Raw genomic sequence first — 16,762 nt, 5'->3', positions numbered from 1 at the left:
TCTCTGATAAAACAGACTTTAAACCAAAAAGATCAAAGAGACAAAGAAGGCCATTACATAATGGTAAAGGGATCAATTCAACAAGAAGAGCTAACTATCCTAAATATATATGCACCCAATACAGGAGCACCCAGATTCATAAGCAAGTTCTTAGAGACGTAGAAAGAGACAAAGACTCCCACACAATAACAATGGGAGACTTTAACACCTCACTGTCATCATTAGACAGATCAACTAGACAGAAAATTAACAAGGATATGCAGGAATTGAACTCAGCTCTGCACCAAGTGGACCTAATAGACATCTACAGAGCTCTCCACCCCAAATCAACAGAATATACCTTCTTCTCAGCACCACACCACACCTATTCCAAAATTGACAACATAGTTGGAAGTAAAGCACTCCTCAGCAAATGTAAAAGAACAGAAATTATAACAAACTCTCTCTCAGACCACAGTGCAATCAAACTAGAACTCAGGATTAAGAAACTCACTCAAAATCACTCACCTACATGGAAACTGAACAACCTGCTCCTGAATGACTACTGGGTACATAACGGAATGAAGGCAGAAATAAAGATGTTCTTTGAAACCAACGAGAACAAAGACACAACATAACAGAATCTCTGGGACACATTCAAAGCAGTGTGTAGAGGGAAATTTATAGCATTAAATGCCAACAAGAGATAGCAGGAAAGATCTAAAATTGACACCCTAACATCACAATTAAAAGAACTAGAGGAGCAAGAGCAAACACATTCAAAAGCTAGCAGAAGGCAAGAAATAACCAAGATCAGAACAGAACTGAAGGAGATAGCGATAAAAAAACCTTCAAAAAATCAATGAATCCAGAAGCTGGTTTTTTGAAAAGATCAACAAAATATAGACTGCTAGCAAGACTAATAAAGAAGAAAAGAGAGAAGAATCAAATAGATGCAATAAAAAATGATAAAGGGGATATCACCACCGATCCCCCAGAGATACAAACTACCATCAGAGAATACTATAAACACCTCTACACAAATAAACTAGAAAATCTAGAAGAAACGGATAAATTCCTCGACACATACACCCTCCCAAGACTAAACCAGGAAGAAGTTGAATCTCTGAATAGACCAATAACAGGCTCTGAAATTGAGGCAATAATTAATAGCTTAGCAACCAAAAAAAGTCCAGGACCAGATGGATTCACAGTCAAGGAGGTACAAGGAGGAACTAGTACCATTCCTTCTGAAACTATTCCAATCAATAGAAAAAGAGGGAATCCTCCCTAACTCATTTTATGAGGCTGGCATCATCCTGATACCAAAGCCTGGCGAGACACAACAAAAAAAGAGAATTTTAGAACAATATCCCTGAGGAACATCGATGCAAAAATCCTCAATAAAATACTGGCAAACCAAATCCAGCAACACATCAAAAACCTTATCCACCATGATCAAGTGGGCTTCATCCCTGAGATGCAAGGCTGGTTCAACATACACAAATCAATAAACGTAATCCAGCATATAAACAGAACCCACGACAAAAACCACATGATTATCTCAATAGATGCAGAAAAGGCCTTTGACAAAATTCAATAGCCCTTCATGCTAAAAACTCTCAATAAGTTAGGTATTGATGGGACGTATCTCAAAATAATAAGAGCTATCTATGACAAACCCACAGCCAATATCACACTGAATGGGCAAAAACTGGAAGCATTCCCTTTGAAAACTGGCACCAGACAGGGATGCCCTCTCTCATCACTCCTATTCAACACAGTGTTGGAAGTTCTGGCCAGGGCAGTCAGGAAGGAGAAGGAAATAAAGTGTTTTCAATCAGGAAAAGAGGAAGTCAAATTGTCCCTGTTTGCAGATGACATGATTGTATATTTAGAAAACCCCATCGTCTCAGCCCAAAATCTCCTTAAGCTGATAAGCAACTTCAGCAAAGTCTCAGGATACAAAATCAATGTGCAAAAATCACAAGCCTTCTTATACACCAATAACAGACAAACAGAGGGCCAAATCATGAGTGAACTCCCATTCACAATTGCTTCAAAGAGAATAAAATACCTAGGAATCCAACTTACAAGGGACGTGAAGAACCTCTTCAAGGAGAACTACAAACCACTGCTCAATGAAATAAAAGAGGATGCAAACAAAAGGAAGAACATTCCATGTTCATGGATAGGAAGAATCAATATTGTGAAAATGGCCAACTGCCCAAGGTAATTTATAGATTCAATGCCATCCCCATCAAGCTACCAATGACTTTCTTCACAGAATTGGAAAAAACTACTTTAAAGTTCATATGGAACCAAAAAAGAGCCCTCATCACCAAGTCGATTGACTAAGCCAAAAGAACAAAGCTGGAGGCATCACACTACCTATACTACAAGGCTACAGTAACCAAAACAGCATGGTACTGCTACCAAAACAGAGATAGAGACCAATGGAACAGAACAGAGCCCTCAGATATAATGCCACATATCTACAACCATCTGATCTTTGACAAACCTGACAAAAACAAGAAATGGGGAAAGGATTCCCTATTTAATAAATGGTGCTGGGAAAACTAGCTAGCCATATGCAGAAAGCTGAAACTGGATCCCTTCCTTACACCTTATATATAAATTAACTCGAGATGGATTAAAGACTTACATGTTAGACCTAAAACCATAAAAACCCTAGAAGAAAACCTAGGCAATACCATTCAGGACATAGGCATGGGCAAGGACTTCATGTCTAAAACACCAAAAGCAATGGCAACAAAAGCCAAAATTGACAAATGGGATCTAATTGAACTAAAGAGCTTCTGCATAGCAAAAGAAACTACCATCAGAGTGAACAGGCAACCTATAGAATGGGAGAACATTTTTGCAATCTACTCATCTGACAAAGGGCTAATATCCAGAATCTACAATGAACTCAAACAAGTTTACAAGAAAAAAGCAAACAGCCCCATCAAAAAGTTGGCAAAGGATATGAACAGACATTTCTCAAAAGAAGACATTTATGCAGCCAACAGACACATGAAAAAATGCTCATCATCATTGGCCATCAGAGAAATGCTAATCAAAACCACAATGAGATATCATCTCACACCAGTGAGAATGGCCATCATTAAAAAGTCAGGAAACAACAGGTGCTGGAGAGGATGTGGAGAAATAGGAACACTTTGACACTGTTGGTGGGACTATAAACTAGTTCAACCATTGTGGAAGTCACTGTGGCGATTCCTCAGGGATCTAGAACTAGAAATACCATTTGACCCAGCCATCCCATTACTGGGTATATACCCAAAGGATTATAAATCATGCTGCTATAAAGACACATGCACATGTATGTTTATTGCAGCACTATTCACAATAGCAAAGACTTGGAACCAACCCAAATGTCCAACAACGATAGACTGGATTAAGAAAATGTGGCACATATACACCATGGAATATTATGCAGCCATAAAAAATGATGAGTTCATGTCCTTTGTAGAGACATGGATGAAGCTGGAAACCATCATTCTCAGCAAACTATCGCAAGGACAGGAAAGGAAACACTGCATGTTCTCACTCATAGGTGGGAATTGAACGATGAGAACAGATGGACACAGGAAGGGGAACATCACACACCAGGGCCTGTTGTGGGGTGGGGGGAGGGGGGAGGGATAGCATTAGGAGATATACCTAATGTTAAATGACGAGTTAATGGGTGCAGCACACCAACATGGCACATGTATACATATGTAACTAACCTGCATGTTGTGCACACGTACCCTAAAACTTAAAGTATAATAAAAAAATAAAATAAATAAATAAATATATTAATATAAGGTATTAGAAAAACTGAAGTAGCAGAGTAACTTCATTTGATAAAAGACAAAACAGAAGAAGGATGTCCAAGTGCCCTTGTGGTTTGTCACTGTTTATTTAATAAGCCTTTATTGAAATACAACGTTCATCTGGAAGAGTGTAGCCATCGTGATGTAGAGTACAACGCCTTACTTGAAAGTGAACACAGCTGTGTAATTACCACCCGGGAAAAACAAAGAATACAAAACATTGCCAGGCCTACAGAGGCTCCTCCTGCCATTTCCAATGGCCTTTCTCCTACTAAAGGTAAGCACCATTCGACTTCTCAACACCACATGTATTTCTGCTATCTCTTTTAAAATTTATTTTGAGAATAAAATAGAACTATGCAAGTTCCAGCATTTATATTATTCTTCTCAGAATGTTTCTGACATCCATCTGTGTTGCAGTACAGTATTATATTTTATGAATATACAACAGCTTATTTCTCTACTCTTTTATTGTTGGAGACTTGAGTAGTTCTCAGTGTGGAGCTACCAGAAGCAACGCTGCTGCAGATACAAGAACACATCTTCTGGTGCGTGCATATGTGCATTTCTGCTGTGTATGTACCTGACAGTGAAACTGCTAGGTCATAGGGGAGGTATATGTTCAACTGCATTAGATTCTGCTGTAAGCTTATGTTTGTTTGTTTGTTTTTGAGATGGAGTCTCACTCTGTAACCCAGGCTGGAGTGCAGTGCCATGATCTTGGCTCACTGCAACCTTCGCCTCCCGGGTTCAAGCAATTCTCGTGCCTCAGCCTCCCGAGTAGCTGGGATTACAGGAGTGTGCCACCAGGTCCAGCTACTTTTTTTTATTTTTAGCAGAAACAGGGTTTCACTATCTTGGCCAAGCTGGTATCGAACTCCTGAACTCAGGTGATCCGCCCACCTCGGCCTCCCAAAGTACTGGGATTGCAGGTGTGAGCCACCTTGCCCGACCCCTGATGTAAGTTTTTTAAATAGCTTTCCCTCATTTGTGAAGTGCTTCTTCCTCTCTTTTGCCCTATTTTTAATTGGCTATTTCACCTTTTCTCCACTGATTTTAAACTATAGAAAGCTTTATATTAACTCTGTTTTATAGTGCCAAGATACAAGCTATGCCTCTAAAGCTTACAGCAAAGTGGCCTGATCTCCACGGCAGTCAGATGAGTTGTATAAACGGAAAATGTAAAGCAGAAGCAAAGGACATCTAAAGGGTCAACACTTACAGTCGCTCTAATCTCAGAAGGTCTCCAAAGGTCTCTGGCTGTAGCGTTTCTAGTTGGTTGAAATGAATATACCTGGAAGGCAAAAGATCAAGTTGGTTATTCCTTGTGCTGGTGAGTAAAATAAAATGTTTGAAGAATTAGCAATTGCTTCAGCTGAAATTGTGAATTTCACTGGCCCCAACCACTATATATCACATACGAAAATCAGAAACTCTGAGATATTTTGTCTCTTCTGTTCGTCACAGTCCTGGGTCTAAAAACCTGATGTTCCAAAGGGGAATCCGAAGCCCACCCAGAAAGGGGCATGATGCTGCCCCCTTTTCCCAGGGAGCCTCTTGAGTCGATGCTAACTGGTTGTTGAAATTACTCTTTTACTCATTAAAATGTTTAATGTAAGCAAAGTTAGGGTAGTAATTAAGATTACAAACATAATAAGATACATTACAAGTGACCACATGCTTATTTACATTTCAGAACAAGGAGAAGTGTCCTGTCTGACGGAGTCAAAGGATGGCATATTTGATGTCATATGATCATCATACTTGAAATGAATTAATGTTAACCCTGGGGGATGGATGAGAAGTAATGTGTCTTATTTTAATCCTTTTGGAATTAGACTTTTTCAGACCTCGGTATCCCCTCTGTGCAACTGATCCAGGAGTTATTTCCTAAGCTTCCATTTCAAAAAGGCTTCTCTTTAAGCAGGGCAACTGAAGACAGAAAGGCTTGCATTTCCTTCAGAAATCCTGTGATGAAATGGAGAAGCAGGCTTCCAAAGCAGACAGCTGAGCAGACCTTTGCGAAGCAAATCTTCCCAACAGACAGAAAGATCCATGGGGAAGGCTGCACACTCCTCTTAGAAAATTTAAATGTATTCCCTGCACCTGACTTCTGAACACAGCTTTTTCAAATAATCTCAATGAAACCAACAGTGATATATAGCCGTCTATAGTGAACTGCTGAAGAAAGCACTGCAGATACAAAGTTACCATGAAAAGTAACAAAGTTTCACACTAAATTGGAAAGAGGATATTGTACATTTATGTGGGAAGACACAGTGAATGGTACTTTATTTTGTCAATGGGAAGCTCTCTGACTTGAAGTAACGGCAGGCAGGTAAAAAGAAAGCTTTACAGCCCACGTTTGCATAAAATGTATTTATTTCATCACAATTAGAAATATTTTTGAAAGGAGAAAAGAAAAATGTTTAAGAAAAAGAAATACTTTTTTTACTTCATTCCTAGGCTTCCTTCTTATAAATCATTATAGGAAGAGCACTTCAGACACCTAATGAAAAAGTATAATAATCACAAGAGAATGAAAACCATGTCACTGGAAAGGTATGATTGTTTCAGACTGCCTTAGGTTGGATCCAGAGTCAGTGCTACACTGTACTACTCTCTGAAATTCAGCATCCTGGCCCGTATCCGATGCATTCCTCCCGGGGGTTCTGTTCATTTTAAAAGTGATGACATTTTACAGTGGTGACATTGTATAAGACCTGGCAATAATTGCCTTTGGGTTAGCATGAAACAGCTTTACCTTGGTTGCCTTGAATTATACACACACTCACACTCACAGACTCTCACACAGACACTCTCAGCTTCACACATACTTTCATACTGACAGACACACACTCTCACATTGTCTCACACTGACACACTCTGACACACTCACATGAACACACCCTCACATGCTCACAGACCCTCATACTCACACATGCTCACACTCACACACTTACATATACTCATATACACTAGCACACTTACGCTAACACACACACGCTCTCGGACACTCATGCACACTCACACTTGTTCGCATACACTCTCACACATACACTAACGCACACCATCACAGTCAGATACACATCTACACACTCGCACACACCTAATCTCACACACTCACACACTGTCACGCTCGCACTCACACTGTCTCATGTACACTAACACACTTTCACACATTGACACATGTATTCACATATATGCTCACATACACTGACACAGTCACACACACATACTCCCATGCACTCACACACTGTCCCCCACAAAATTATTACCTGTGTCATTGGTCTAGCACATTAAAAAGGAGGTAGGGGCTGGGAGAGTGAAAGCAGATGTAGGGGAGGAGTGTTAGGCGAAGACTGGCTGCTGACAGCAGGGAAGAGAGAGAAGTCTCTGTGACTACAGTGAAGAAAGAGTTAGAAGGAGGGTCCATTACAAAGTTTCTCTTCCCAAGTGAAATGTACCGCATGGTTGGATTCCAATCTCTGTGTATACTGGACAGGCCCAGGCCTGTAGAATACAGATAGACATTTTATGAAGACTAGGAGTAAGTGCTGATGAGGGCATCAAACTCAGCATAAAGTAAATAAGAGCAACAGCAAAAAAAAAAAAAGTATTGTCCTAAGTGCTTTACATGTATTTAGTCATTTTTAATTTCTGCAACTGCAGTGTGTGGTAGGTTCTATAAATACCCCATTATTTAATTAGGAAAAATGTGGTACAGAGATAAAGTAATTTGTTCAATTTCACACAGCCAGCCTCTCTAGCAGCAAAGGGGGTGGCCGTGCACAGGCTCAGCTGACACAGAGCACCCAGAGATGAGCTATGGAAACCTGATGCAAGAATCCTGGAGCAGAGCCTTTCTCGGGTATGGAAACAGATACTCCACAGGGAGAAGGAAAGTGCCCAAGGCCACAAAGCCAATCAATGGTAAATCCAAGCCACGAACTCAGCAAAACCCATGCTCTCTACACTCCTGTTCTCAGTTTGCCTACATTAGTGGCTTTTTAAATGTGAAGCTGTGGGGTTCTTAACTGGAGGCAAGCATCGCATTCCAGTCATAAAACAACCTAACAGGTCACAGGAAAGGAGTCACGAGCCAGGTCTGTGGTTTAGCCAACCTAACAACTTCCAGATTTTCAAAGTGAGTATTCTAGCTTATGTATAAGCTCAGCAAAAGTGTTTTTTTTTTCTTTCAACTTTATAATGCTTTGAAACAATTTATTATAAAGAAAACTTGAGTTTAGCATAAGAATTTTCAAGTAGCGCTAGTATTCCTGCCATCATTGATCAAATGTGCATCCTCCACAGTTTGCACAGGTGTCTGCATTGCTAGAACTAGAAAGAAAGACAGCTTTTGCTTGGGAGGGCATCTTACACACTGAGCCACCTAAAATTGGAGCAAAGAGACAATCTAAGGAGTAGAATAACATACAACAGCTTATCCAATATCACATAGCTACTATGTGTTTATCCACAGTAATTAATAAATATCGATTTAATATTTAAATATTTCACAGGTAGCAATTCACATTTACTATGAATTGCTCATAATTCACGAGAAATGCATAATCTCCTTTTCCACAATGCACCCACTGAGAGTCCACTAATCACAGAGCCCTGTCTATTCCCCATTCCAGCCATGCTTCCCTAGAATAAATCACTGCAATCTTAGACTCACCCAGAGATGCCCTGAAGGACAAATGTTTTCTGCTGGACTTCAATCTAATACACAGTAGGGTAAGCAACTGGTATTGGAATTCACTACTAATGAATGAGAAAAATGCATGTAAGTAGATTTTGTTCCTTGCAGGAAAGTAAGACAACCCAGAGAGTTCTGTTTGATTATAGTGCAAGCATATTAAATTTTGAGTCCATATGATTTGACAAATTTTCTAACAAAATCTTTTTCAAAAATTTTTTAAAACTTTAAGCCAATTTAAAGCAGTAGGATGTTTTAGGTTATATGTGTTTGATTTATGTGATGACTTTAGCAGATTCAAATAAGAAGGGAGTTAGCTTTGATCTCCACTCCCTTCTGTGCCTTGATAAGATAGCAAGACTATCCTCTCCTACACCTTATTTTTCTAGGCTGTGGATAACCCTGCCATTTTTGGCTATCTATTGCAGGTAGATAAATATGAATGATTACTTGCGAGGAGTTTAAATCTGTTTAAGTCCCTTCATAAATTTATATGTAAATGAATTAGTAGTTATCCCTTTGTTTAAAGCAGGCAGGAAATTATTGCCACTGTCATGTTATGTTGATTCATACTTAGCTTCCCCAGATGATTTCATCAACACCCATGGCTTCAATTATTATCTCTATGCAGAAGACCTACAAATTACATCTCCAACCCAAATTTACCTCTAGGACCTAAATTCATGCACCCAATGTCTTCTTAAAATATCCTCTAGATGTCTCAAGGAACCTCAAATCCAACATGTCGAAACCCAGCCCAGGATCCTCCTTCACCATACTGGCTGTCCTCCATTTTTGCTTGTCTCAATTTATGGCACTGCTGTATATGTATTTGCACAACTCAGAAAACTAGCAACGACCCCTCCGTCTCCCTCACTCCCTGTATCTTACCCAATTCTGTGTTTTTCATTTTGCCTCCTAAATATCTCTTGAATGTATTCCATTCTCCTCTTACCCACTACTTCTGCACTAGAGCAAACTATGCCCTCAGTTACTAAAATACAAGAACAAACTGGTCTGCCCACATCCATCTGGTCTACCCTCAATAGAAATATGAGACCCTTAATGGCTTATAATTTCTATAGAAATAAAGACAGAATTTTTTAACAGAGCCCAAGTTCCAGCCTGGTCTTGCCTGGAAATGCCCTTCCAGTATCTCCTTTATCCCCCTCTTGCCCCACCTCAATCCCAGTGCTCTGGCCTCCTCCCAGCCACATGCCTGCCATACTCCTGCCTACAGCAGTCTCTGAATGATTGTCTTTGTAGCCCAGTAAACCTTCCCACCCTTCTTGCCTGGTAATTCTGGACCTGTTTTCAGATCTTACTGTGCTCTTTCCTTGGAAAGCCTTCCCTGAGCTCCTGGTCAAATCCCTGTGTTATGGGCTCACCCAGCATTGTACTGTTGCAACGTTATATTTGAGTGATTATGTGATCCACGTCTGTCTGCCCTAACTAAACTCTAAGGTCCATGAAGGCAGAAATCACATTGGATTTAAAGTAATATTCATATCCCTAGTTTCTTAGCAGAGTTTGACAAATAGATAGTCAATACATAGTTGATCACTGAAAGAATGAATGACCAGCCAGTATTTTTGCATGAGCATTGTCTTTGCAAATGTGAGGATAAGACAATGAACTCTTCATATGTTCTATGGTATAAAACAAAAGATGGGAGTATGAACTCTAATAAAAGCTTTCTGAGTTAATATCAGCTCAACAATCTATAATGACATTACATTTCCTTGGGGAAGAACCATCCCAAATATTTACACAAGCCTGACTTTAGTCAGATATGTAATAATGGATGTTTAATTGTATCTCCTAAAACTTTATAGAATCCTTGAGCACTAATGAACCTAGAGGGCATCTATCAAAGTCTTCCTGGGGCTTCTCCAAGAGAATCTATCTCACTTCAAAGGGACATGTTAGAATCACACATTTTTGTGAGCACTGACAACATATTTGACATCCCTTATCTAAGTAAATATTTATTTACACAACCACCCGAAGGTATCAGGCCACCAAAGTAAGGACAAAAATCCTCCTACAATCTTTAAAACATGCAGAGCAAGAGCATGTGGCCAGAGAATGACAACAAAAATAATAGAGAGGGAATGATTCTCAGGGTGAGAAGTTGCTGGTATCACTTTAGCTTTCAGCGTGAACTTACTGAGCCACATAAAAACAAATGTTCTGCGCCATATGATCACCTTGGCAACCCCGATCTAAGACAAGAGCAGAGATGGGGAGAAAAACACTATATTTATCTGTATCTAACTGCACAATCAAAATTGCATATACGGTCAGTGTTCTCAACCTTTTTGTACAAAGTAGCTGCTTTTTATTTTCTCAAAATCCATGAGATTATAAAGAAAAAAGGAGTACTGTTGGTAGAAGGCGGCTGCACACCAGAGTGTGTCTGTGTGTCTCTGTGTGTCTATGTATGTAATTTTGCCTGTGTCTATATGTGTGTAACATAAGCTAAGGACATCTGAATCTGAAGACTGCAATACAGGGGATATTGAACATAACACGTCAACAATCCTAGCACATGAAACAGAGCTCAGAGGAAAAGCTGACAGCTGGCTTGGAGATCCACCGTGTCCTGCCTCACATCCACGGGCCGGGTGCATTGAGATGACACCAACTCTCTGTATAATAATCTCAGCTGAGATTAAAATAGACACTTTTTAGCTTCATTGCACAACAGCAAGCAAGAATTACCTATTACACCAACAAATTATTCATACCGTTTAGGAATTGATTAAACATCTGAATGAAGATCCTTATTTCAGAGCACAGTAAATTATTTCAACTGATTTTAAAGGAAAAATTGACTGAATTATCATAATCCGTTAGTTTCCAGAGAAAAGTTTTCCAGCATCTCATTTGCATGCTGTGCTAAAGTCAATAACAGCGTATTCTACCAAAATTCATTATAAAGAGAATTATGTTTATTCTTAAAGAGTTAAAACCAGTTAAAAATCATACTGCACAAGCTTCACTCCTTGGGAAGTTATTTCAATCCTAAATTAGAATAGTTACAGAAAAAGGCTGGGCACAGTGGCTCACGCCTATAATCCCAGCACTTTGGGAGGCCAAGGCGGGTGGATCATGAGATCAGGAGATTGAGACCATCCTGGCCAACATAGTGAAACCCCGTCTCTACTAAAAATGCAAAAATTAGCTGGGCATGGTGGCGTGTGCCTTTAATCCCAGCTACTCAGGAGGCTGAGGCAGGAGAACGGCTTGAACCAGGGATTCAGAGGTTGTAGTGAGCTGAGATCGCACCACTGCACTCCAGCCTGGGTAACAGAGTAAGACTCTGTCTCAAAAAAAAAAAAAAAAAAAAAAAGTTACAGAAAAAGCCATGTTTCTACAATAGTTTAGATATTTAGATATAGCATGATTGAGAGTTATGAAAATCACACTCTTTGTTCAATCTCTATCTCTTTTTGCCTGAACTAATAGCTATAAATGTTCCATGTAAATCCAGTCTCTTCTTTCCAATCTACACTATGTTGAATTATTTGGTGGTTCTTCCTGAAAAAATGCGGATTAGATCATCCCCTTTATTAAGGATCATCAATGTCTTCTCACTGTCTTTAGCAGGAATTCAAGGCTTTTCAAGATTCAGCGCCAACCTGTGACTTTCCCCTCCCTCATAAGTCTGAGCACCCTCTAACCAAATTCATTATCTCTGGAATATCCCCCATTTTTTTCATAGTGTCTAATATTCAAAGTGTTTGCTCATCCATTTAAGCTCAACAGTACTTTTTTTTTCATTAAGGACTTAGTGACTGCTTGTGTCAGATATAACTTCACTCCTCTGGCTCCTTTAGTACATTAAAACATTAATAAGTACTTATTGAGTGCCTGTGAAGTGTAAGACAAGATCCTTGACCTTCTCAGAGATTGGAATTAGGTAAGTGGAAAAATACAAGGAATCAATGACCACAGTCTTGTAGAATACGTATTAAGATAATGGGATGCAAGGAATACCATGAGAATCCAAAGAGCTACATTAGATTTAAAGATAAAGAAAAGTTACACAGAGAAAAGGATTCTTCACCTAACTTTTATGGACAAACAATACTGACCTAGGTGCAAAAGAGAAAAAACAGTGTAGAAAGTGGGGAGACAAATGTATGTGAGGTGCAGAGGCATGGAAACGCAGGGCTCTTGTACAGAACAGTAAGGAACTGAGTGGTACAGAAGCATTGGTTGCCTGCAGAACTCTGGAAAGATGGACTTGGGCAGGAACTGAATCACACATTTCCTTTGTGCTCAACAAGGTGGTTTGAACTTTACCTTAAAGATATAAAGACACGTGACAAGATTTAAAGAAATGAAATTTCTTAGTGAAATTTTTATTTTACAACATTGCCAGCAGCTATGCAAACAAAGGACTGCAAGTTAGCTAGAGAGAGAGAATCTAGCTAGAGCAATGGTTTGCAGTGGTTTTCAGCTTAGGATGATTTTGTTTTGTCCACCTCCATCCCCCCAGGGAATATTTGGCAATGTCTGGAGATGCTTTTAATTGTCGCAGCCGGAGATGGTGGTGCTACTAGCCTCCAGTGGGTAGGGACCAGGGTGTTGCTCAACATCTTATCCTACATGACCTGGGCCAGCCCCACAACATTACTAAGCTCAAAATGTCAACAGTGCCAGGTTGAGAAACACCTGAGCTAGAGCCGGCTTTATTCTCTGAGCAGGAAGGAGTGGTGGTGACAATGCCTGCCATGTGGAGCCTCAATTGAAGGCTGCAGGAGATTTTCCAAAGAATCCTAGAAAAAATGAAATGATAGAAAACTATTAAAGGGGTGCCAAATAAGAAGAGGAAAGAATTAATAGAAGCAAAGTGAGGAAGACCTTGCACAGGACCAATGGTACTCAATGGCACCGAAAGTGCTATTGGAAGATGTGACTGTAAAAAGGAGGCAGGAATGTGTCCCAGTGAAACAGGCTAGAACAGAGGAAATGGGCACTAACTCACCATCATCTCTTGTCACAAGGAAAGCTAGTGAGATGTCCATTAGCTTCGCCCTCAATTTTCCCCTTAAGGTAAAAGGCAAAGTCAATTGCGAAACGTAAGAGAAATGTAGGGGTGTGAATTTTGAATTGTGGCTATGTCATTCAGGACAAGGAGCTCAGCTCCTTTTGATCATCGCTGCTAAAGCTGGGACTGAGTTCTTAGTCCTTTCCCGAGTGGATTTTCAGCAGCAGTGGAATGCGTCAGTTAGTCCCTCTCCCTGCCATGTTCTTCCCTGGCTTCCAGGACACCATCCTCCCAGATCCTCTCCCACCTCAATGGACCTCCTGCTCAGGGCCCTTCACTGCTTCCTTCTCTTTTCCCAGCCTCCTGGACTGGAGTGCCTGGGGCTGAGTCCTGAGGCTTCTCCTTTTTTCCAGCCAAACTCAACGACATCCAGTACCAGGAACATGAGCACTTTCAGGTGCCAAAGATACCCACATTGCACAGCCATCCCTCACTGCTGCCTTACATTGGAGACCCATGCCCTACTGCCAGCCCCATGCCCATGTGGCCGCCTAGTAGACAACTCAAACTTGTTGTGTGCAAATCTGCAATCCTGATTAGTCTTCATGCCCACTTCCTAGCATGTCTATCTCAGCTGAGGACCACACTTCCTTCTAGTTGTTTAGGGCAAGAATCTCAGTAATTCCTTTGACTTCTTTCTTTCTCCAACATCCTACATCTAAGTGGTTGGTTGTAAAAGAGATCCAGATGCTGCACCCATCCTAAACCTACCCTGCTGCCTCCTTACTCTGAGGCCACACCACTTCTAGCCTAGGGTACAGCAAAGCAACCAATTGGTCCCCCGCCCTTGCCAGGCCATAGCCTGTTGTCTACATAGCCGTCCTTGTTGAGATGGGAGATTTTAGATCTTCTCACCACACACACAAAACAATAAGCTTATGAGGTAAGACATAGGTTAATTAGCTTGACTTGGCCATTTCACAATGTATATATATATATATATATCTAAGCATCATGTTGTACATTATAAATATATACAATATTTATTTGTCAAATTTTTATAAAGAAGAATGCAAGAAACACAGAAGTCAGAGTGATCATTGTAAGGCCTGTTGGATCAGGCATGCCAACCATCCTTCAAAACCCTCCAGTGCTCACTCAGAATAAAATGCACATCGCTCACAATGATACAAATCAAATCTGTTCCTCTGTTCCAAATTAAAATCATCGGGTCCCCTTCCCAAGCTTATGTACAGAGATATGCAGGGCCTGGAGTATGTACTCCAAAGCCACTCACTGACCAGGTTGCAAGGAGGGGGCTGCAGGCCAGACTCAGGCAGGCAGGGCAGAAAAAGGATGACTGAGGTCACCGCAGAGCCACCCTGATCCAGGGACATCAATCACCAACCAATCAAATGCACGCCCCCCTTTCTAGGCAGAAGTACCCAAGAAGGGGGAGAAACGCCCAGGATGAAGAGTGCAATGCTCCCTCTCGTGGGTACAGTAGGCTTGAGAAGAAATGTGAGAAAAACACAAGAAAGGGAGAAGGTAAAGTCCCCTTCCCCAGTATACTGTAACTGCTATGTTTCTTCTCAGCCCTGAACCTGAATGCCCCCATCATCCAGCCAAGTTACTGGCTAAAAGATTTCAGTTGAATTTAAAAGCAAAGGAATGGCTGCCTGCTCTGACATCTCCTTCATGCTCCATGATTTTATGGCACTGTGGCCGTGGACAATGCTCGTCAGATCAGACGGCTCCCTCTGAAACCATTCCCATTAAAAAAACTCAAGTGGGGAGGTGTGCACAATTTATACACCTACTGACATTTTGAAAACGGAACAAGTACAGGGTATTTCAGAGAAGGGCAGCATAATGTAGAAATTTCAGAACTCTTGCCATGAAGAAAAGAGAGCAACAAAGTTAGATCCAGGGGAGGAAATAAATGTGTGAAGAAGAGCAAAGACTGAGCCTCCTGAGATGTGAGGACAGGGGTAAGAAGTAGACCTGACATGACACGGATGGTGGGATTTCTAAGAACTGAGAGAAGCACACAGAAGCCAGAGAAGAAGAACCTAATCACAAAGGAGGAGATATTCCAATACATCCCCCTCTCAGCCATAAAGTGAAGATCTCTTTGGAAGAGTAATACAGAAAAAGGGAGATGGCGGCATTGATTCTGTAACAGAGAAACAGCAAATGAATGAATATAACACACTCCATTTTTGTTTAAGGGGTCTTTACCCAATCCTGCATGTAGGCTAGGATAACTTTAGAGCACTGAGATAAAATGCAGAAACAGCCACATGTAGTTTTTGAAGCTAACTCTGGGATTAAAGGAGAAGTATGTAAACAACTAATGATGTTTTGTTGAAGATTTACAAAAGCACTATGACCTGGCCAAGGACAAAGTTTCCAACCTTCTTGGACCCTCGCTGGTGCGCAGATGGCTGCAGTCACGATCATGTGACTCTTGATCTCAATTCCCTCCTCCCTACCCTGCTTCCCTTAACATAAAAAAGAGTCTGATATCTATACTGACTTAAGACGGTTACTTAGGACACTAGTCTGCTATCTTCTCAGTTTGCTGGCTCTTGAATAAAGCTGCTTTTCCTCCCATCAACTCTTAAGTGGCAAGCAGCCCAACCTAGGTTCTGTTCCAATTATAAGGCAAGGAAGGCATCCTGGTAGGGTCTGTGCCTGCATGCCGTGGAATGATCCACCACTCCCTCTGCCTCTTGAGTTCTCATACAAACAAAATCAATTGTACATAAGCATCAGGAAGCTAAGATTTGTTCAAACAAAACAGGACTCTAGCTAGCAGCAGTGTTGAAGACCTGGTTGCAGAGGGGAGATGAACAAGTGGTGGGTGGGGTGGAGGAGTCGTGACGCAGGCTGATGCCCACAGGTGAGGCTGTGCTGCTCTGCAGGTGAGGCTGTGCTGCTTTGCAGGTGAGGCTGTGCACTTGCAGGCAGGGCCTCGGCACAAACACTCTGAGGATGGAAGCAGTGAAGAAAGGGAAGTACGAGAGGTCAGCACTGACATGCCCTGCACTGTGCCTTGTGAAAGGTGCTTCAGAAACATCAGGGCCACCCCAAGCATGAAGGTGGTGGGCCCACATCTTAGGAGCAGGGGAAGATGAGTCATACTGTGCAAGGGACCAAGAGAAGCCTCAGCTTGCACACCAATGCAACCTTACTACATTCTTTTTGTGACTTCAGACAAGCATGGCATTTGAT

At 41.1% G+C, this 16,762-nt stretch overlaps 1 protein-coding gene across 9 annotated transcripts in view; it reads right to left on the bottom strand.

The window, feature by feature from the left end:
* The window catches only part of PXDNL (peroxidasin like), a 479,632-nt gene that overhangs the window by 172,187 nt on the left and 290,683 nt on the right, over positions 1 to 16,762 (bottom strand). For all 9 annotated transcript variants that reach the window (XR_008658991.1, XM_055286430.2, XM_055286431.2 and 6 more), the window contains one exon: positions 5,044 to 5,115. Coding sequence is in view for 6 of the 9 variants with exons in the window: in XM_055286430.2 (XP_055142405.1) it covers positions 5,044 to 5,115 (72 nt within the window). In the remaining 3 variants the exon portion in view is untranslated. The remainder of the gene's footprint in view (positions 1 to 5,043; positions 5,116 to 16,762) is intronic.

Source organism: Symphalangus syndactylus, chromosome 7 (assembly GCF_028878055.3).
Source record: "Symphalangus syndactylus isolate Jambi chromosome 7, NHGRI_mSymSyn1-v2.1_pri, whole genome shotgun sequence".
Taxonomy (NCBI): domain Eukaryota; kingdom Metazoa; phylum Chordata; class Mammalia; order Primates; family Hylobatidae; genus Symphalangus; species Symphalangus syndactylus.
This window is presented reverse-complemented; position numbering and strand designations above follow the sequence as displayed.